Source organism: Nymphalis io, chromosome 5 (genome assembly GCF_905147045.1).
Source record: "Nymphalis io chromosome 5, ilAglIoxx1.1, whole genome shotgun sequence".
NCBI lineage: Eukaryota > Metazoa > Arthropoda > Insecta > Lepidoptera > Nymphalidae > Nymphalis > Nymphalis io.
The window spans coordinates 4,034,977-4,057,433 of NC_065892.1; the positions used below are offsets into that span (position 1 = coordinate 4,034,977).

The following is a 22,457-nucleotide window of genomic DNA, read 5'->3' on the forward strand; positions in this document are numbered from 1 at the left end:
AAGCAACTTAGCTATCAAAAATTTAAAGGACACAAATGACACCGGGTCTTCGTACCGAGTCACGGGTACGAACCTGTCGTAGGAGTTGTTGGGCGTATGACACTCCCACGCGGCGTCGTCGAGGCCCTCCTTCACCTCGGCGAGTTTGCTCACTATCTCCGGGAATAGCGGCCGAGCTTTGGGCTCGTACTGCAAATAAAATTTACAATATTTAAATTTTATTAGTTACTTAAACTTGAATTCTATAGTTTTATTTCGTAAAATGCTTACAATGCAGCAATTGAAAGCTAGCCGAAGGAAATCTGGTACAGTGTCTTCGTCACAAAGCTCCACGAATGCCATGTAGTTCAGGCCGAAGTTATCTGTCCGCGGCAAAACGTCAGGATCCGCATCCACCTTTAAAAAAGAAACCTCTTTAGTCTGCGGTAAACAAAGAAACAAAACTACTGTTTTTCTACTAATTTAACTTATCTATACGTTTTATGTATTCGATTTTTAATTTCTACTAAACTGTAATGTGTCATTTAGTATTTTAGGTTAGTAGATATTAAGTTTTTTATACAATTTTTATTATCATATTTCGATGGATATTTAAACTCACCCTCGCTATAAGTTGGCACAAAATGATCCCATACGAGAATATGTCTGAGCGATTATCGTACCACCGACCCCTCAGACACTCCGGTGACATCCACCACGGGGATCCGACGCTCGGTAAACGATGACCGTTGCTGAAAAAATAAATTATAGATTGAATTTTACATCATAAGGATTTTTTAAATATTTATTCAATTAAATTGCTTAGAATTTTTTTTCATATTTCTAAATTTAAAAAAAAACCACACACACATTACATATTCTACGGTGATGTAAGGAGTGGTAAAAAATTCTTACATCGCCAATGTCTATGGGCTATCACTACCGATCACTTGCCCGTCCGCTTTCTTATATATTATTATAAAAATCCATCCCATTTCTCCAGCTTCTAGTTGAAATCTTCAAAAATCATTTTACAGCGAATACAGTAACAGCCTGTTAATGTTCCTCTGCTGGGCTAAGGCCTCCTCTCCCTTTTTGAGGAGAAGGTTGGAGCTTATTCCACCACGCTGCTCCAATGCAGGTTGGTAGAATACACATGTGGCAGAATTTAAATGAAATTAGACACATGCAAGTTTCCCCACGATGTTTTCCTTTACCGTCAAGCACGAGATGAATTATAACACAAATTAACCACATGAAAATTCAGTGGTGCTTGCCCGGGTTTGAACCCGCGATCATCGTTTAAGATTTACGCGTTGTTATCACTGGGCTATCTCGGCTTATAGAGGCTCATAGCGAATACTTATGACATAAAATAAACCTATGTCCAAAATTTCAGCTTACTAGAACTTGTGTGTGTGCGTTGTGCGTTGATACTCACTCAGGATTAACTTTAGGATAAGTACAGATGTGTATAGGTGAGTGATTATTTATTTATATGGGTAGGTGGGTGAATGGGTACTTAATGAATGGACATGTCATCTATACATAAAGTATGGAATATGATACAAGTTTCTTCGTAGCAACGTTCACGCATCGTAAATAAAAGTGAAGGGTGGTTCCTATGAAATAGCAGCTTGATAAATTGGCTAAACTTGACAAATGACCCGTTCCGTCACACGATATCGGTTTTTGCACGCGAAATAGCGTGACGTTCCCCGTTCAGACAGATCAGTGTACGTGCGTTTAATTATTATTAGTTATGCACAGCGTAGCTTCTTTGTGATTCAACTTTTACTGTTGCTTAAGTCGTTTCTTATGATAATTATATTGAATTATACCAAAAAAAATACAGAACCTTAAAACGACACTGCAATTTCTGTTATAGTTGAAAATACGTTCTCATATTTAAGGAAAGGTGCTTACATCGGATGAGGTATCCTGGCAGCTAAGCCGAAGTCTGCAACAACGGCGGTATATTCGCCGTCTCCTACCTTTCTTAATAATACATTCTGAAAATAAGCGATAAAAATAAATGTAAAAAGTCACAAAATCAGGATAAAAAAGTTATGATTGATATGATGCATGTCATACCTTAGTAGTAAGATCCCTATGGAAGACACCTAATGAATGCAAGTACATCATGCCCTCGGCGACATCGGTAGCCAACGATATCCTTAACGACTGCGGCAGCGGCTGTAGAGGCCTACCGACAATTAGCTGCTCCAAAGAACCGCCCTCCATGTACTCCGTGAGGGCGTGAAGTTGACCTTCATGCACGCACACACCCATGAATCTGAAATTTAATTACGTAAATGATAAATCGGCTAGCGGATAAACTTCGTGGTCGACTATAAGCATTCGATAAGCTCAGAATGTTTAACGAGCTCCTAATATTTAATTGGAATCACGATGAAACATTTTCCCATCGGAAATTCATAAATCAATTAGTTGTACAATAGTGCTTAACTCAATTAGAATATCAGCGTTGAAACATAGCTTCCAGATCTATTTTAATCATGAACCGATATAAAAGTACTAATATTATAGAGGTATGTTTTGGTTGTTCGTATGTTTTTTTGTTGCTGGAAAACTATTGGTACTTATTAGCTGTAGTTATAACTAATAAAAAACTAATTATAGCAATATATAGGAAAGTTGTTTAGATCTTCATTTTGAAGTCTACCGAAATATCATTGACAGCTCATATATCAGAAAGATAGGAACAGAACTATCTGTGTTTTTGAAGGTAATGTTTAAAAAAAAAAATGCCTGAGGAAAAATACATGGAGAGAGCGGCAAGATTCATTAAGCAACTTAGCCGTCTTAGTTTCACACGGTTAGAATAAAGGCCTATGTAAAAAGTTTATAGTGTAATACATATAACTCTCACAGTAATACATACAACTTATCGTTATATTTCAGCTAATTTAAACAAAACCTTTAATGGACTACACACCTAAACCTTTCTTATGAAATCCGTTCCTTAGTAAAAACCGTAAAGTTTATCAGTTTGGCAGTTTTTGACAAAGGTGGTGATAGTACGGTAGAAGTTTTTGCTTAGATCTTAATGATACAAAGTCTATTATGGTATTTAAAAATGTATGTTATATTGTAAGAACGCGTGAATCTTAACCGATGAACGTGGGTTCAAACCCGGGCAAGCACCTCTGAATTTACATGTGCTTAATTTCTGTTTATAATTCATCTCGTGCTTTTCGGTGGAGGAAAACATCGTGAGGAAACTTGCATGTGTCTAATTTCATCGAAATTCTGCCACATATGTATTCCACCAACCCGCACTGGAGCAGCGTGGTGGAATAAGCTCCAAACCTTCTCCTCAAAAAGGGAAAGGAGGCCTTAGCCCAGCAGTGGGACATTTACAGGCTGTTACTGTACTGTATTAATTTTTCCCGTGTGAAATCGGGACGGGTGGCTACGACTAATTCTGCAAGGACGTCTGCGTATTAAGCGTTTCCACGCCTCGCTGAATCTTCTCAAGTTGTCAATGTATCTAATAATAGCGTTTTTATTATTGTAATTAAAATCTTAATTATTCAAACCTGACTTGCTCGTTTTTATCCGATGAGTTGCAAGATAGTCATAGTTAATTTTAGAAAACACTTTTGATGGAATATAAATTATATTGTTGATAGATATATATACATATATATTGTTATAAATACAGTGATCATTATCCGCAATTCAAAAAAAAAAAATGCAAGTAGTGTCAAAGCACTTGTGATACAAGCGGTGTAACAAATGCGGGGAAGTCAAAAGCAGAAACAACGGTCCACTTGAGACGACATTCAAAACACATTTTGAGGTTCAACCCTTTTGTAAAATAAAACAGTGGGCATGAAATGCCTGGGGGGACAAAAAACCTTTCCTATATGAAAAAAAGGTAATTTTAATACATTAAGAAAGTCGTATGCTTAATGAATAAATGAACAAGGAAGTATGTGCTTAATTAAATGACTATCACTTAAGGAATCCTGCATAATGAGACTGGTGTCACTGGGCCCATCAATCTATCAAGCAATCAATACAAATTGCCAATTAAGAATTGGCGTGCTGCGGTTAGAGAGGGCTCAATTATAATGCAAGTGCCATGAAAAACAAAATAAATGCGGCAAATGATAGATGTACACGCAAAGATGCTCGTAACGCAGTGAAAGTTCAAATCCTTCCTAGGAAGTTAACGTGAGAAGTACAAGAGCGCATGTCTATTATCTTAATAGCTATAGTTCTCTTTACAATTTTTGTAATAAGTATAACTTTGTTTACGTCCTCAACTAATTTCATAGTTTGTTACATTTAAACCGATAAATGTATTTGTTTAATAATTATATAATAACGGAACATGACAGTCATGATGACCAACGGATTTTACGTGCTTTTCCAGACACGGAAATAAAAACACTGCCAATTCGATGACTCCGGGCTGCTAATGAGAATTTCTCGTCAAAAAGAAACCAACAACTTATTAATGGTGCTGGACCCCGGAACCTCGTGATCTGCCTTATATCAAGCCACTAGTCCAACGCGGCGGCCAACATGTAGTTTATAAATAGACTCAAGAAACATGAGACATCTTATTCAGACCAACCGGATTTAACCCAAAGGCACAAAATCTAAGATTAAACATTTCATACTATTCTAAAGAAACGTTAAAATGGGAACTCGGCTTTTATCACGGACGGACCACATTTATGCACCACTAAGATGATATAACGACTGGAATCACACTTTATATTGTTTCTCGAGTCGTATTGCATCAATCTGATTTAAATATATATCCCCAATAAAACGCTAATATATTTTTATCAACTCCTAGTTTATTTTATCTTATATAATTAAGTAAATGAATTATAAATGATTACGTGTCGTTATTATTATAACATCGATTCAAACATTTATATAAAATAATTTTCTACATCCAAATGTATGTTGATCAGTGCGTTTTGAATGAAGCAGAAGATTCAGTGTTAGCTTATGAAATATAATTTGTAAATATCCTTGATTTCAAATATATAAAATAGTAAATCACTTATTCAATATACATTTCTATATTATATTGCGAAATATTAAATGATATTTTAATATCTTGAAATCGAGTCCTTTCATTATTCGAAAAAAAAAGTCAATTAAAAGCGAAGAAGCATCCTAGTTGCTGAGAAAAATATTATTCAACAATCGCATCAGAGGTGCATTGTTTTTATTTCATTTAAGATAAGCAAACAGGAAATGAACTGAAACAGTGCGCGCTATTGTTCGGGATTTTGTTGTTATTTCGTAACGTGTTACGTGCATAGCGATTCTAGTTTAGAGAAGGCTTCGCTTTGTGACCTGACTAGCATTAAGAGCTTGGGGTGTTATACCGGTCTTTCCTTGTTTGTATGTCAAATGATCGTGAACACGATTTTATAATGTTGATTGAAAAATAATACAGGAGATAGAAGCCTTTTAGGATAGATAAACAAAACAATAGAACACTTGTACAGGTTTGATGTGTTTGATAGCGTGTTTGATTTAGAAGTGAAAACAGTTTAAGTAAATAGTATAAAGTGTGAACTGTGAAGGGAATTTGTATAGTTCTGTAAAGGAATATTATTGTTTTCTTATACGCATGTATGTGTGCTTTTTTACATTCAAGTTTTGTTATATAAAAAACAAATAAAATAAAAAATGTCTCATAATATCTTTAGCTAAGATGTCATCTCATACAAAACAATACCTACGCTGTTTTTGTTGTGTTTTTTTGTTCTCACATTTTTTATTGTAATTAATATCTTATAAGGCATTGTGGTAACAGCCTGTGAATATCCCGCTGCTGGGCTAAGGCCTCCTTTCCCTTTTTGAGGAGAAGGTTTGGAGCTTATACCACCACGCTGCTCTAATGCGGGTTGGTGGAATACACATGTAGCAGAATTTCAATGAAATTAGACACATGCATTTTTTCTTACGATGTTTTCCTTCACCGTAAAGCAGGAGATGAATTATAATCAAAAATTAAGCACATGAAAATCAGTGGTGCTTGCCCGGTTTGAACCCACGATCATCGGTTAAGATTTACGCGTTCTTACCACTGGACTATCTCGGCTTTTAAGAAGGCATTAAAAAGAATTTTTTTTAAGATTTATGATTAAGAGTCAGTTTTTAACTCTGAATATCATAAGAAAATTCATTAACTTCCAAATTATAATAACTTAAATAATAAGAGGTAATTAATATAAAAGCGCAATTTTTACAATTTGTGATTACATTTACCTATAAGTAAATGCGTCATATTTACATTACATTATATTTTATAAAATACATTATATTAAAACACAAAAGTAAATATATTCGGCCATAAATTGTTCAGTTCTTGTTTCAACCCTTGTCATAACTTATAGACTTTGATGAATCACACGCTGTTCATTATTACACTAATATTTTATAACGTATATACTTAGTTATAGTTCCAGATGCAAATCAATAAAAAACTAAACAAGATCATATCAAATCCACGCCGTCATGATTTATTCAGTAGCTATTTTTAATTATTATTTGTATATATTTAAGGGTATAATGTATTAATAAAAAAAATATATATATAGAATTATTAAAATTACTTAAAAACTCTCAACTATATACATCTATGCATTTTCTATAATATGTTGTGACGAACAGACCGACCACCTTATAGATAAGTGTAAGAGTAAGTGGTCACAGCCGCCCCTAGACATATTTACTAGATGAATACTGTAAGAAATATTAATTATTCCGTACACCGTTAATGCGCACAACGCCATGAGAAATAAGATGTTATGTCCATTGTGCCTATAATTGGACTAGTTCATTTATCTTTGAATGTTGACTTACTTTAAGCTGCTTGGCGGTATATTAACTAATTTAATGATATGTGGTCTTCGTCTCGTTGTTCTAGTGGCTAGATGTAAGGCCGAGGACCCGGAGGTCCTGGCTTCAAATCCTAGTTCGGGCCAATAAAAAAGTTATTGAGTTTTTCTGTCGAAAATTCTCAAAAGCCTGAATTCTGGAAGTGTTTATACTCCCGTGCCTAGGAAAATACGTAAAGACGTTGCTCCTGCGCTTCAACTCTTTCCGGAGATTTCATTATGAGAGTTAGGGAAGACAGTGTTTGCGCACACACTTGTGCACTATTATATGTTCTGCGCAGTTGGATAATCTCTCTTGTAAAGGTTGCTGAAATCGGTCTGGAGGACTAATACTATTAATATTTATATATTAAGTATCTCCTACAAAGGATACACACTTACGAGTACATTACATCGTGCCATAATGTTTTAAAAAGTATGTGCTCCTTCGATTATAGGAGACCACATCGACCAATAATAATCAGAATAATCAGAATTAAAAAAAGAAATGTTACTTTCTTTTTTTTTTTTCTTCAGCCTTTTGCCGTCCACTGCTGGACGAAAGCCTCCCCCACAGAACGCCAACCATCCCGATCTTGTTATAATGTTCCATAGTGGTACTCTATTAAAGGTGAACAATGGTTATTAAGACTATTTTATTCAAATGTGAATTTAAGTACATATACATATTTCAAAACAAAATATAAAAGTTATTTATAAATTTAAATAAAAATATACGCTGTCGGTGACTTTTCGGTAGACATTTTGATGACCTACAACGCTCTTATATAAAATTTTTGGGTCTATGTTATAGTTTGGCTTCAATAGCGTCTGAAGTGACAAATATTTTCTCCGACTACCTACGTCTGCATATTAAGTAATGTTTAATATAAATATGCTACATATTAACTTGTCCTTAAAATATATAATATAATAAAAAAATGGCAAAAAATTAACAAATCAAACACACCTCTTTATAATATTATAATAATACCACCCGCAATAATTTTTATTTTAAATGAACTCTAGAAATATTAAAGAAAAATAAACAATTATATATGTCCTTAAACAAAGTTAATGAATTTACAATCATTATAATTATAAAATTTTAGTTGAAATAGCGACCATAATTCAAATCGTAAATTTAAATGTTTTCGATATTACTACCAATTGAGTTCGTTGGGCTATAAACTGGTAACAGGAAACGCAAACACTAACCGCCCACGACGACGTCCCGTCCCTATTGTTGGGATTGACATTTCTACGAGTTTTTTCACATTAGGCCGGATCGACACATTTATCGTTCCGACGTGTCATTTCTATATAGTTAAATGAATTTCAATAGCAACATTCACATTAGGGGGATCCGATGAATCTATACCCGAACACGTTTATTTTCTGCCACGACTTAACTCTCGGGTCGGATATTATTAGCAGACTCACCAACTGCTTTGTCACGATCTGATATCGATAAAAGTGTACGCATGATATGTAGTGTGAACAGCATAAGTCGGCAGTCGGCCACCGATAGACCTTTAGCTTATTCATATAGCTTTAACGTATTTATGTATCGGGGAAAAAAAGTTTAAAAAAAAAGTTTAATTTTATTTTATCAAACTTCTAACCATTATATGTTCCTGGTACTTACAAAAACTTGCTTTTTTTAATTACTTTTTGACCAGAGAAAATAATACGAATGGTTTTTTTCATTATCTGCTTTTATATGCTCCGAATAGAGTTTTCAAGGTATATCAGTCAGGTAGAATTTATATGACTCCAATCCCACCCACTACAAGTATCGACGCCACTAACTTCGGTACTATGGGCGGTCTCAATAATGTAATCCGGCAACCAGTTTTCAGTGTTTGTTAGGATCAATTTCTCAAAACAACGTCGTAGTATGATATATGGAACAGAGGCGCTGGCCGAGTTCGTTAAACGATAAATAAATAAAGGCACCGATATTGGCAGCTCGTAAATGTTAATGCTAACACCGGTTTTCTTATCTTGGCTTTGTTAATTTTACCGGTTTCTGTTATGAAATATATTTCACCATGTTTTTTGTTTGTACGCTCTTATTGTTATTCCGAAGTTTGATATACAATACGTCTACTACGTTAAGATGAAAACGTGTGAAGAAATTATTTTATATCGATTTTTTTGATTGATTTGCGATAAAACGACTGGATTTAAGACTCTCTAAAGGAACTTGGTTTTAGTTTTGAAGACATATTTGTATCTAAATAAGTTCAAAATATTTTGGATACAATAATGCGGGGATGCCAAGTGGTACTCACCCTAAGATGTAGGGGTGTTTTAATTTGTTCATGAGCTGAACTTCACGGAGCATATTGGGACGATTCGCCCTCTGCTGGTTCATCTTTAGAACCATGACCTTGCCGGAGGTCTTGTGTGTCACCTGGAAAACGAAAATATAAAATTAGCAATACGCATAAATAGTAACAAAAGTAGTACATGTTACATTTAGTTATTAATATTTAAAAAGGTTACAATCGTAGCCAAATTTTGTTTTAAGCAAACGTTTTGAACATATAAATAAATGGATATCTTACAATCAGCAGTGAAGTGATGCCTCTTGAAAAAGTTATCTTGAATAAGATTCATAACAATAAAGCATCATTTGTTACGAGATTTAATATAACATAATTTCCGATACATTCAGGCCCGGATTGAAAGATCCAAGTCCGAGGGGCCCCTAGGCCGGTGCTTTGTAAGTATAAATCCGGGGCTGGATACAATTGAACTAGTTTAATTAATCGATTAAATAAAAAATAAATTTAACAATAACACAACTTGTGCTATTCTCAGTTTCGATTATTTGTTTACTCTGTATCGTGGGGACAAAGGGTCTAATGTTTCATTCAATGTAGAATAAACGATATTTTTAGTAACGATTTTGTGTTTTTAAATGGAAGTTTCAATAAATTCTATCGTTCGTATATTTAGTTATCTAATCAATAACAATGATCATGTTTGTGCATTATATATACATCAGCTGTATCTTACAGGCTGAAACGAATATCATTTACATTTGCTTATTGCTGGTATTTGCATTGGGCGTTTATACATTTTGGTGGAAGTTTTGCTGAAACAGCTAAAGTCGTACTAACAACGGTTTTAGTTTATATATTGGCAGATGTTTTTATATATTTAAGTGCAAAATGTGAAACATGTTGTTGTTATTGTGAAGAGTTGTTATTATAGTCATTTATGCCATAAAGTTTTTATGGCCCATTTTTTAATTTGAAGACATCTTCTAATGCATTGTCAATAATATTTACGAACTTTTCTTGCGTAAATTACAAAAAAAAAACTAATTACAAATATACAGTTATCACATTTCCTTAATTTATTTTTATTATATTGCAAAGGAATTTATAGTTCCGATAACATACATTGCGTGTTCGTGTTCAGTTCTCGATATTGATAATACGAATACGTGAAGGTCAATGTCGAAATATCACAGCCGAGTCAACAGCATTACGAAATAAACACAATACAAACGTATATACAACATAAACATTGGACATACTAGCTGTGTGACATATTTTTATCACGATTAGGGTGTTACACGCTACATCGCTACCCAAAATAATAGGGGTCTTTGGAAAATCCAGGTTATTCCAATATAAGCCTGTTCAGAAGCAGATCATGAGATATCGGGAACGGTTCCTGATTCGGGTCAATAAAAATATATTAGGTGTTTATTTTAGGGTATTTTCGGTAACAGCTCGAAGTTAGTGAGTTGCTAGTAATTGATATACACTTGTAAAGCAAGTAAAGACGTTTACTGCTCCTAATCTCTCTCCGGTAAAGGAACTGTCCCATAGAATTATAATAATCTTCATTCTCTGAGATACGCAGTCGTATACAAGATTAATTATTTAAATACATATTGTGTAAATGGCTATTTTCAGCCGAGAATGGTTCGAAATAGATCAGGTATATTAAGAACTCATCAACTTTACTAATCGTAAATCAAAGATCAAGTTCATTTTCAGATATTATCCAATGCCAGATTTTCAATAACAACTGATGCAAAATCAATCATGACGTCATAGACTTTCGAGTACCCTTGTTACAGTATGCCTTTAACAATTACTAAATCTAATATCTTGGATAACGGCTTGTCAGAATAGTCTCGAATTAGTTTGTGTTGTAGTAGAAGTTTCGTGTTTAATAAACGAGACGATAAAGCCATTAAACCCACAAGTATATCGTAGAAATAGAAATTGTAGCATATATAAATAAAACTAATTATTAAAACTATCATAACGTCCTATAAATTATACATACATACATCAGTTGTTACACACATTAGTAAGAAATCGAATTAAAAAAATATAATTTTATAATTAAATTGGTATAGAACTAATAAAATTACTTAATAAGTACTGCTAATAAAATACGATCGTTATAGTTTAGTTTTTATATTTTGGTCAGATCTCGAAAAAAAAGAGAAGCCGTTTGGTCAAGCATCAGAAACGAAACACTACATTAAGTTTACGTAATTACAACATTGCAAAAATCTACACAATCTTAGAGGCAATCTCGTTAGCAATTTGTGTTGTAACGAAGATGCTTAGCAATTTTTTAAAGATATTTTTATTATGTCGGACGAGTGAATAGGCCTTCGGCAAATGGTCACATTCGCTATATACTGCAAGACGTACAAAGCACACCTCACTATGTCAATATGCCGCCAGTCACACCATCTAGGATGTTATGTCTTGTGTGTTTTGACTCACTTACCCTTCAAACTGGAACAGCAATAAGAAGTTGCATAGTCTTTCTACCGGTATAAATCGTTTTGGTTATGCCTAGATACACTTCAATCAAATTATTAATAATAATTTGTTTTTAAAAAATATAAATAATCAAAGTATCCGTGGTACTATTACCATTTCGCAATAATTCCATATTTTTGCACATCTTAGCGGTGTGGTTATAAAAATTAAAAATCGCAATTCACTCTTTTAATTATGAATTTATTATTGTATTTTTTTCGTAGCAGTAGTCGAGATCATGAAGTAAGGCCAAGGACGTGACGTTTAAATCGCATAGTAGTTTCACGTTTAATTGACACGATAACATGAAAAAGAAGAATTGTAGTGTTATGTAAGCGCTTAATTGAATAGTTTATTTTGGCTTTAAATCGCCATCGAAATCCACTTGGAAATAATTAAAATAGCTTTAATTTAAATAAAAACAGAATAGAAATTTTGTCATCATAATCGTCAGCCACTCATAATAAATTGCTGGATGTGGACGGTGAAGGAAAACATACTGAAAATTAACATGTATCGTAAGTAAATTTGAGATATGTTCATTATCAGAATTAAATAGGTTTACCAGCAAAGAGAATGGTATCATTGCTAAGCAATTAATGGCTGTTTGTTATTTGGTATCCTATCTCTTCTTGCACAAAGATTTATTAAAAAAGTAATACCATAGAAATGAATAAAGACGTTACATCCTTTCAATGTTATGGAATAATCTTCGAGAGTAAATTGATTGAAAACACCATCGATCCTTGCCTGAACTTCATAGCCTGTAGAGAATTTGAAAATTGATTTATAAATATAGTAAATATGTAACAAGTTTATTACTTGTGTGAAACATGTATTGTTGTTTGATAAAACCACAGCGAACAAAGGATTTTGAATTCCGATTAAACGTTTTGATCGTGTTATAAGCGTCCAAGTTCTTCTTAAAACGATTCCGGTTTAGATCCACCTAAAGTATGTTTAAAAATTCTTAGAATACAAAAGACATTATTATTGATTGTTTTTATATATAAATTATGTATTAATATCAGTTTTTTGTTAAATATTATTAACAGGTGTAACCTAAAATCACCATGTCATGTTTATACTTCTCGATTTGAAGACCTAGTTATCGTGGTACAGACTAAACCTAAAGACTATCTGTCAAGGATTTTACTTTTATTGTTTATATTTTCCTTTGTAAATACTTAATAACGTCTTATAATTTCAACTGAAATGAACTTCTATAACAGACTTACCGATAATCCAATCATTCTGTTGACGCCATAAAGACAATGTTGTTGGAACGATGCTAGGTCTGCTAAAAATTGCTCTGATATTGCAGAATTACAAATATTTCAAAGGTTAGGTATTTCTAAACTAGAATTTTCTATCCATTATATTTTTACTAGATTTGATAAAATGATAATTGCACAGTGAGCAATTACATACATCAATGACTATTATTAAACAATAAATTAATTATCAAGCTCAAAAATACTTTAAAAGTGATTAATAGTGAACAGTACACGATAGCCAGGTCTTACGAAATGGATCATTCACGCCGTGCTCCAAGTGGGATCGTAACAGTATTCCACGCCCACGAATCTCACGATGTTGCATCAATAAATACATATATTATTACGTGGAATTTAAAAATATTCTCTAAATCACTTATTATATAATTACAACAACGAAAATGTGACGAATGGACACACCTCAGTTTATTTGTGGCAATATGTGCCAAATTGCAGATCAAATACTTTAAAAATTATGGACGATTGACCAACTCTTTGTTATCTTAATTTACTAAAAAGTACTTAGTGCTTGAAGGACAAAATGACTTGTGAGTGACCTGAACTGACCTGATTGTTATGAAATGCTAATTTTATCTTTTTATGGAATCTTTTTAACCAAGTATTTGTTTACGTAGAATGTGATTGTGGAACATTTAACCAATTTAGTTGATGACCTCTTATAAACTCTGATTAAGGTTACTTGACCATTGCCTATTTATTAATGTACGACCTCATTTATAAACCTTGCTAAGCGGATAATTAGTTAAACAATGCTGTGTTTTCTTCTTTTGAACGTCAAATAAATAAAGACAGAAAGAGCGAAATCAGTGTTTTAGCTAAACAGTCTTTAAGCTACGTTTGTAAGTCATAAATATCTATTGTTGTCATAATTACACAATATTATAATTTCCCAATGCAAGAAAATATATAGACGATAAACAATCGCGGATTTCGTATTTGTTGATATACATCTTTTGAGAACAAAAAAATTTCTCGATAGTATCTACATTCCGATCGGTGTCATAACATTCAATTTAATTAATAGTTTATACAATAGATAAGCAAGCTTCAAATATCAATACTGCAGTAAGCCCAGTCTGGTATTTTTTTGTTTTGCTTTGTGGTATACTTTGTCTGTCAACATTACTAATATTTGAATAGAATCTAAAAAGTCAATGACACAATAAACTGGTTGTAAAATCGTTGTTTGAACTTACCTCCGAGTTCGAGTGACCACTTGACACGTTTCGAATGATGACACGCTATTGTCTCAGATGCTGAGATCACTTGAACTTTAAGCCAGTTAGATGACCGATATGGGTCACTGGGTTGTAATTGTAAACAGTTTATCTAAACATCTTATCTTGTAAAGGTATAAGTATATAAGTTATAACAATTTGATAACGGGATTGTAAAATATATTTTGAAAACATGCAGTCATTGTATTGCAATTTAATGCAATAGAAGAGTATTGTTGATAATAAATAGTAATAATTTATTTGTTAAAAAAGATTTTTGTTCAATATCTTTCAGTATTCGATATCTGACTGATAATGATACGTGGCCAGTTGACTGACTGTTCTTTATTAGAGGTATAATGGAAGGTCGAAATCTTTACAAGAATATACGATTAAACATTGCGACAGAAGTTTTTTTTTTCATTTTGGTAATCACGTATTATATTTATGTAAATAGTGAAAAACTCCACACTAATCAATCACGACTAGTTGACTCAAACGATAAGACCATGACATTTAAATTTTGGTACACTGGACTCTTATGGACAAGCACCACTGAATTTTCATGTGCTTAATTTGTGATTATAATTCATCTCATGTTTAACGGTGAAGGAAAACATCGTGAGGAAACCTGCATGTGTCTAATTTCATTGAAATTCTGCCACATGTGTATTCTACCAACCAGCATTGGAGCAGCGTGGTGGAATAAGCTCCAAAACCTTCTCCTCAAAAGGGAGAGGAGGCCTTAGCCTAGCAGTGGGACATTAACAAGCTGTTACTGGACTCTTATGTTACATAAACATCCAATAAGAATTAATTTTAATGTATTTACTGTAGCAACATTGTAAATGCAATGATAAAATAACAGGTTCAGGCAGGTGTACACGATCCAGCAATATAATCTAGATAGTAAAGTAGTAGGAACAAAATTGTTACCGAATGTTAGTCCAAGCAATACGGATTGCAGTTGTAAAAATGCGAATTTCGCGAAAACTATTATACCTGCCTATTTTTTTCTTCTTTAACTGGTCTTTCAACTTCTGCAATGTAAATTGGTTATTTTTTTTAAATACATAAATTGTATCTCTTCTTCTATGCAAAGCGCTGTTTAATACGCATTTCAAACATCATCAGGCTTTTCAATTTATATTTCACAACAGCCTGAAATGCTTGTGCATTAAGAACTTAAATCCTGTATATCTATTTTTATAAGTAAAGAATGCGTGGAATTTTCTTAGTATTTGCAAACAAAGATTCAACGTTAGTTATAAGCAAACTCAGCGCTCATGAGAGCGAGTGATAAGATAAGAATCCAGCGCACCTAGTGTCGGATTTCTATCTGGAGAAAAGTTTTATCTCTGTTCGCTACATGTTTTATTATGAAACGTTGAATAATATATGCAACTATATTATTCTCGAATATCAACTATTTATTTTATAATATTAAACATCTGTTTTTAAACAGGATTACGATGAAGCTTGTATTTAATATATAGATTTATTAGGATCGACGAACCGATCTAAAATAATATAGAAAAAACAAATGACTTTATTCATTTGTTTTTTTTTATATATATTTTAAATGTGAATAATGTTACCATGACTACGGACAAGCGGTGAGAGGGCGGGTGTGTTAATGATCACTTTTACCATCAGGAGATTATTGTACATATATTTTAATACACAATAATAAAGGCATACATGTATAAGTCGTATATATAATAATTTTGTACGTGTGCATGTTACTAAACTCATAAACGGCTGGAACGATTTTGACGAAATTGTTTTTGTGTTTGAGTCCTGGATGGTTTAGATTAGATTCGGTGGGTGGTGGTGCTATCAAGTTACAGGATTTTTTTTTAGAAAATACATTTCCCACTTTACCCATACGAAGTCGGCAAGAGCAGTCAGTAATATACTATTATTTAAATAGATCATATTTTAGACGAATAACTGACTCGTAATTCGACGTTGATTTGGTGGCTCACTTATAACGTTGCAGAACCAGGAGTAATGGGTGTAAATTTCAGGTTTGAGCAGTTCTTGAAATTGGAGGCCGTGGGCGAAAATCCATATGGATGGACTTCTTCATTTTCCATCCTACATCATACTAAAGCAAGTAAGGTAATTACTTAAGAGTAAGGTACATCTTGTGTGTAAGGACTTTTAAGCTTTTTATGCAATGCAATACAACAAAAAAAACAAAAAACATTCAAATTTTCAATCACCTCTGATGGTATCAGTAACAAACATTAGTCTCATAATATATTTAATAGAGAAAATACAATTACGATGATATTATGTTAGCTATTTATGTATTATATAATGGCATATATAAATACTTTATATATCATCTCATTCGACATCATGGGGACCGGAATCTATGCGAACACTTTCGCTTCACAGAGCCGAGTTTATATGAACCTAACTATTACAAATATCTTCTTGATGAACCATTATTAGCACTGACTTTGATTGAATCGTTTTCATTATTTACTTGTAGCTCGCGGCTTCAAGTGAAACATTCGCAAACTTACTTAGAATATATATAAAGCTAAAGAGATTTCAGATTTTATCAGACTGGTGTTGTCATCATCGATTCAAGCTGCTTTTTTATTGGTCCATCAAATTGCATTGATGGACCAATCCGTTTCGATCTAAGATAAGTGCGCCATAAGTTTAAATTATCCGTCTGGCAGTGTATATAATATGTACATATTTCTATTACAATGAGTAAGGTAACCACTTCAAATGAAATGATAAATAACTTGTGATTTTCTGATAATATTATTATCTATGAATATGAACTTGTATTGTTGTTGTTAAAACATGCGTGAAAGTTTCTGGTACCTTTAACGTGCACTAGGTAGCAAGCGAATCTTATCAGTTTTAGGTTATTAAGTACAAAAATAAACACAATATCTTGAGATTTTTTTTATTTCCACTCATAATCAAAACAGATAATTATCCAATTAATATTCTTGGAAGGTTACTTTTAATTAAAAATATTCAAACTTTTATTTATATTTTATTATTATTAATGAACAGAACATTTCGATGCAATTTTTTCTCACCTTGACATTTAAACATTTTGGCAACAGGCACGTAACACTAATTATAAATATATATTTATGATACACTATGCAATATACATACAATAGGCAATTTTTAATCTAAGTTTATAAACAAATAAATAATTTAATTTACGGTTTTATCAGATAAACTTTGATAAAGGACATATTCTACCGTGACCAATGTGCGCCGCCTTTACTGGAATTAACACCCGAAAGCAATTCTAAGCGAGGCACGTTTCCAAGAAAATTTCCATAATTGAACTCTTTCAACGCTGTCGCTGCCGTAATAAGGATTCCTTTGACCCCAACTGCTAACTACCGTAATATGCCGTCCCGATACGGGGATTCTGATACAATCCCGATAGGATTGTTTCTGATAGATGATGCCAAGTTACTGCCTACGAGTCGAGGTTTATTTTAGAATTTATTTCTTAGATTTAATATTGTGAATTCTGCATTTATTTATAGAATTTTATCTTGTGTCTTTTTGTTGTTTGGGACAATTTCTAAGACATTAATACAGACACAAATTCATGGGCTGTTACTAAAGATAAAGTCCTTACGAAGAGAGAACGCTATTTATTCGACCAAATATCCTATTTAATTGGCGACTTATCAACAAACACTTTGCGTTCGTTCACCATGTACTTATACAAATTAAATACTACCTACTTGCTCAACCTTAGACTGTAAGAATTAAGATTGAATATTGAGTTTTTATAAAACACAAATTGATATAGTTCAACATTCTATTTATATTGATCATACATTCTGAAAATTCTCCAGCTTTTAACATGCTTTATATTACCTTTGTACATATTTATGTACATGAAATGCTTTCGTCCGGAAATCATACGAAATCCCTTACTTCCAAATAACTTTCCATTTTGCAAAAGTATTCGATATTACTGAAAAAAAACTTGATATTTAAATTTTATAACAAAGTAACAAAGCTTGGATCGTTCTATTAACATTTTAGATCTATACATAGCAAGCGATAAAAGCCGCAACTGTTATACAGGACCCTAGACATTTTAGTTCATTAAAGTGTTTTTTTTTCCATATAAAATTGTTTGTCCTGTCTATCTAACAAGGTAATACTGAGTCTATAAAGCTGAAATTTGCAAAAAAGTTTTATTTTATAAGGTAAGCATCCGCTAAGATAGGCTTTTTGAAATTTTCAACTTTACTTGGGTAACTGTTTATGAATTTTACTAGCACCGACCCGGGACGGGCGGCTTTCTTATGCGTTCTTTCAAACATCGTTTAATATATTGGAAAGTACTAGTTAAATTTAGAAAGTATTAACGGTAATTTTCCTTGTTATAAACGTATGAATAAACGTTTGAATCTCAAAAATAATTAGTTCCCGTGCGTTTATTTTAATTAACGATCATATTATAAATAATAAAACTCAATTATAATTATATGATATTTTGAATGGAATATCAAGACAATACAAATATGGTTTGCACATTAAAATAAAATATTGTTATAAACATTTTTTTCTTTTTATGAAATAGGTAAGGCCAATTGTGCCATTTGATTTTAAGTGGTCACCGTCACCCATAAACATTGGCGCATATTTACAAGAGGCGCTTATCGCTATTAGATCGATCTTTTCTAGACGACTTTTAAATGGAGGACATATTATTAAATAGCTAATCAAAATATATTTTGGATGGGATTTGCGTAAAATCCGTTTTTAGTGAGCGTGTCTACATCGGGAAAGGAGTAACTGTGACAAATTTCAAGTCAATCGGGCGGATCGTTTATGGAGATCTCGTGATGAGTGGTATTTCGCTTATATATATAATATTTTATTAATAAGGTTGTGCAGATGGTTGAAAGTACAAAATAAATGAACTGAATATATACTTATAATTATTATATTTCTTAAATCTAAAGTTGACGGAAAGTCGCTAACTTGTATTTATACATATTACGTATTTATAATATATTAAGGTACAAAATGTTAAAAATATTGCTAAATTTAGCAAGAAATAGATAAATGATGATAAATTCGAAAGTATATCATAAATATAATTTTTGATAACATATTTTCACCTTATCTTATATGTTGTCTATATGGTGTGAATGTTTGAAGAATGTATTAGTAAAAACGGATAATAAAAAAATAAAAACTTTAATTTAAAATGTATACTTTACTGGCAGAAATAGTCTAAATCTATACCTATTAATATGATCACAATACCAAATATAACAACACAAATTAAAATGATCATTGTAGCAAATAATCGTAAATAAATAAAGTTCAACATTGATTCTTTGTGTGTGCGAGTAATAGAAAGTTAGTTGCTAGTCAAACATCAAATCTCAAAATACAACTAACAGCCTGTGAATATTCCACTGATGAGCTAAAGCTATCTCACCCTTTGAAGGGGAAGCTTTGTAGCTAAGGTCCCCACACTTCACATTGTGCGTTGATGGGTAGACATGTGGCAGAAATTCAGTGAAATTAGACACATGCTGATTTTCTCTTTTCCTTCACCGCCGAGCACGACACAAACACTAAACACAAATTAAGCACATGAAAATTCATTGGTGCTTGTCTAGATTTGAACCAGCTATCATCTTTTACCATGATGCTTATAATCATTTAATATAATAAATCCAACCAATCAAAAACGAAACAAAATTTAAAAAGACTTGTATAGATTTAGTGAAACACTAACATACATTGTTATATGTATAAAGATACAGTACCGGTAGTTGTAGACACGATTTAACACTAAAAACATAGTAATCGTGACTCATAAGCTAAATAAGTTCATTGATATAGAGACAACACGTGCCACTAGTCATGCGAATACACGAAACACGTATTACGTGTAGCCGTACACCCAGATATTATGCTAATTCAAACAATATCACCCTATCGATGTAACCGCCTTAAACAATATATTATAAATGCGAAAGTGACATTGTTTATTTAAGTTATCTTGTTAAGTCTTAACTACTCAACTTATCATCATTAATATTTTTTCAGAATTGTTGGACAGAAAAGGTCATATTATCTAACACCTGCTCCTCCGTGTTGTGTGTGTGTACAGTTATTTAATAATCTAGTTGTTGCACGCGGTGTCACCAAAGTTAACATGTCGAGTATTATAACTATAGACTGTAAATGTCCTATACTGCTGGGTTAATTTTAAAGATGTTTTGACATCGGATCAAAACGCCGGTTTAAACCCACAAGTTTTAGCCACTAGGACATCTTCACTCTATCGACCAGTACTTGCCCACCGTTTATAAAAACTGTTTTATTTTAATAAAATAACTCGAACACCGCGCCATCTATCAAGTCCAGAGTTTTAGAGTTATTTTATTTTTTGCAAATTTAATACATGTTGCATTGTAAATACAAGTCGTTATCTATAATTTGTTGATAAATTGACTACGGCGTCATCTAACGGATGTATGTGAATCATCATTTTAATATAATAAAAAATGTTTGAGTTATGAACTTAATCGGAAAAATCAAGTCACACGATCACGAACGGACGCACCGAATATTGCTTTATTATGTTATAAGTAGGCGGACGGGCGAATGGGCCGCCTGATGTTAAGTGGTCACCACCGCCCGTAGACATTGGCGATGTAAGAAATATTAACCATTCCTTACACCACCAATATTTATGTCCCTTGTGCCTTTAGTTACACTAGCTCACTCATCATTTAAAAGGGAACCTTTACTGGTGGTAGAGCTTTGTGCAAGCTTGTCTGGGTAGGTACCACCCACTCATCAGATATTCTACCGCAAAACAGCAGTACTTAGTATTGTTGGTTTCCGGTTTCGGGTGAGTGAGCCAGTGTAATTACAGGCACAAGGGATATAACATCTTAGTTCCCAAGGTTGGTGGCGCATTGGTGATGTAAGCGATGGTTAACATTTCTTACAATGCCAATGTCTATGGGCGTTGGTGACCACTTAGCATCAGTTGGCCTATATGCTCGTCCGCCTTACTATTCTATAAAAAAAGGAACGCAATAATACTAAGTATTGCTGTTTAGAAGTAGGTGGTACCTACTCAACAAAACAAAAGGTACCTACAAACGGGCTTGCACAAAGCCCTGCCACCTAGTTGTATATACAAATAATAATAGATATAAATTCAATGGCATACTAGGAAATTTGAAAAAACAAGGACACATTTGTAAATCACATAAACACATATATATAACCTACGTTTCATGTAATTATAATACCAATTTCCGACTCTACAAAGTCAGTACATCCTTCCTGGGGCAAGGTAATCGATTCTATAATATAATTGCGTAAATATTTTTTTAAAACTTTGCCAATTATTAAATCATATGTTATATTAAAAAAAATTATTATATTACTCAATACATGATTATATATGATAATAAAGGATATAGAAATTTAATTATGTATTTATGATTACGTAATTTCAATTATGAAAAAAAGTTACGATTGCCTTACAAGTTCTTTGTGGAATCTATAAGTAAAACCGCTCAGCTAACATTTAATTGAATCCTGTAAAATTGCGATTCAAAAGAAATAAAGTAACGTATATTTTTACTAACATTTATTTATGATTTCTATATAGCTGTTAAATTTTTATAACAGTACAGTAATAGCCTACTAATGTCCCACTGCTGGGCTAAGTCCTCCTCTCCCTTTTTGAGAGAGGTTGGTGGAATATACATGTGGCAGAATTTCAGTGAAATTAGACACATGCAGGTTTCCTCACGATGTTTTCCTTCACCGTCAAGCACGACTTGAATTAAAATCACCAATTAAGTACATGAAAATTAAGTGGTGCTTGCCCGGGTTGGAACCCACGATCATCGGTTAAGATTTAAGCGTTCTTACCACTGGGCCATCACGGCTTCAAATTTTTATGCAGTAATTTAATAAAAAAAACAGTTAATCGTTTTATCGTAAGTTTTTGATTTTCAATTTTAGCGTAAAAAACCTTTCTGTACATTTACATGACATTGAGGTCAAGATACAAACAGTTAAATAAGATTTTGAGTTTATTCGCGTGTTATTTGCACAGTGAGGACTGAGGTCATTGACCGAGTTAAACATCAACCCATAAGATGTGTTATGGGTTAAACGTTAACAACTAAACACTTTGAACCATGTTGTATATTTTTACATTTCATGCGTTTTAGTGAAATTTCATCAGAAAAAAAATTAAATAAATTA

At 32.8% G+C, this 22,457-nt stretch overlaps 1 protein-coding gene across 1 annotated transcript in view; it reads right to left on the minus strand.

Annotated features, from left to right (window-relative positions):
- Window positions 1-22,457, minus strand: part of LOC126768477 (dual specificity testis-specific protein kinase 1) — an 89,407-nt gene that overhangs the window by 6,097 nt on the left and 60,853 nt on the right. The window contains exons 2-7 of the mRNA XM_050486614.1: window positions 9,158-9,279; window positions 2,074-2,275; window positions 1,906-1,991; window positions 602-731; window positions 271-396; window positions 74-189 (exon numbers count right to left, since the gene is read on the minus strand). Coding sequence (XP_050342571.1) covers window positions 74-189; window positions 271-396; window positions 602-731; window positions 1,906-1,991; window positions 2,074-2,275; window positions 9,158-9,279 — 782 coding nt within the window. The remainder of the gene's footprint in view (window positions 1-73; window positions 190-270; window positions 397-601; window positions 732-1,905; window positions 1,992-2,073; window positions 2,276-9,157; window positions 9,280-22,457) is intronic.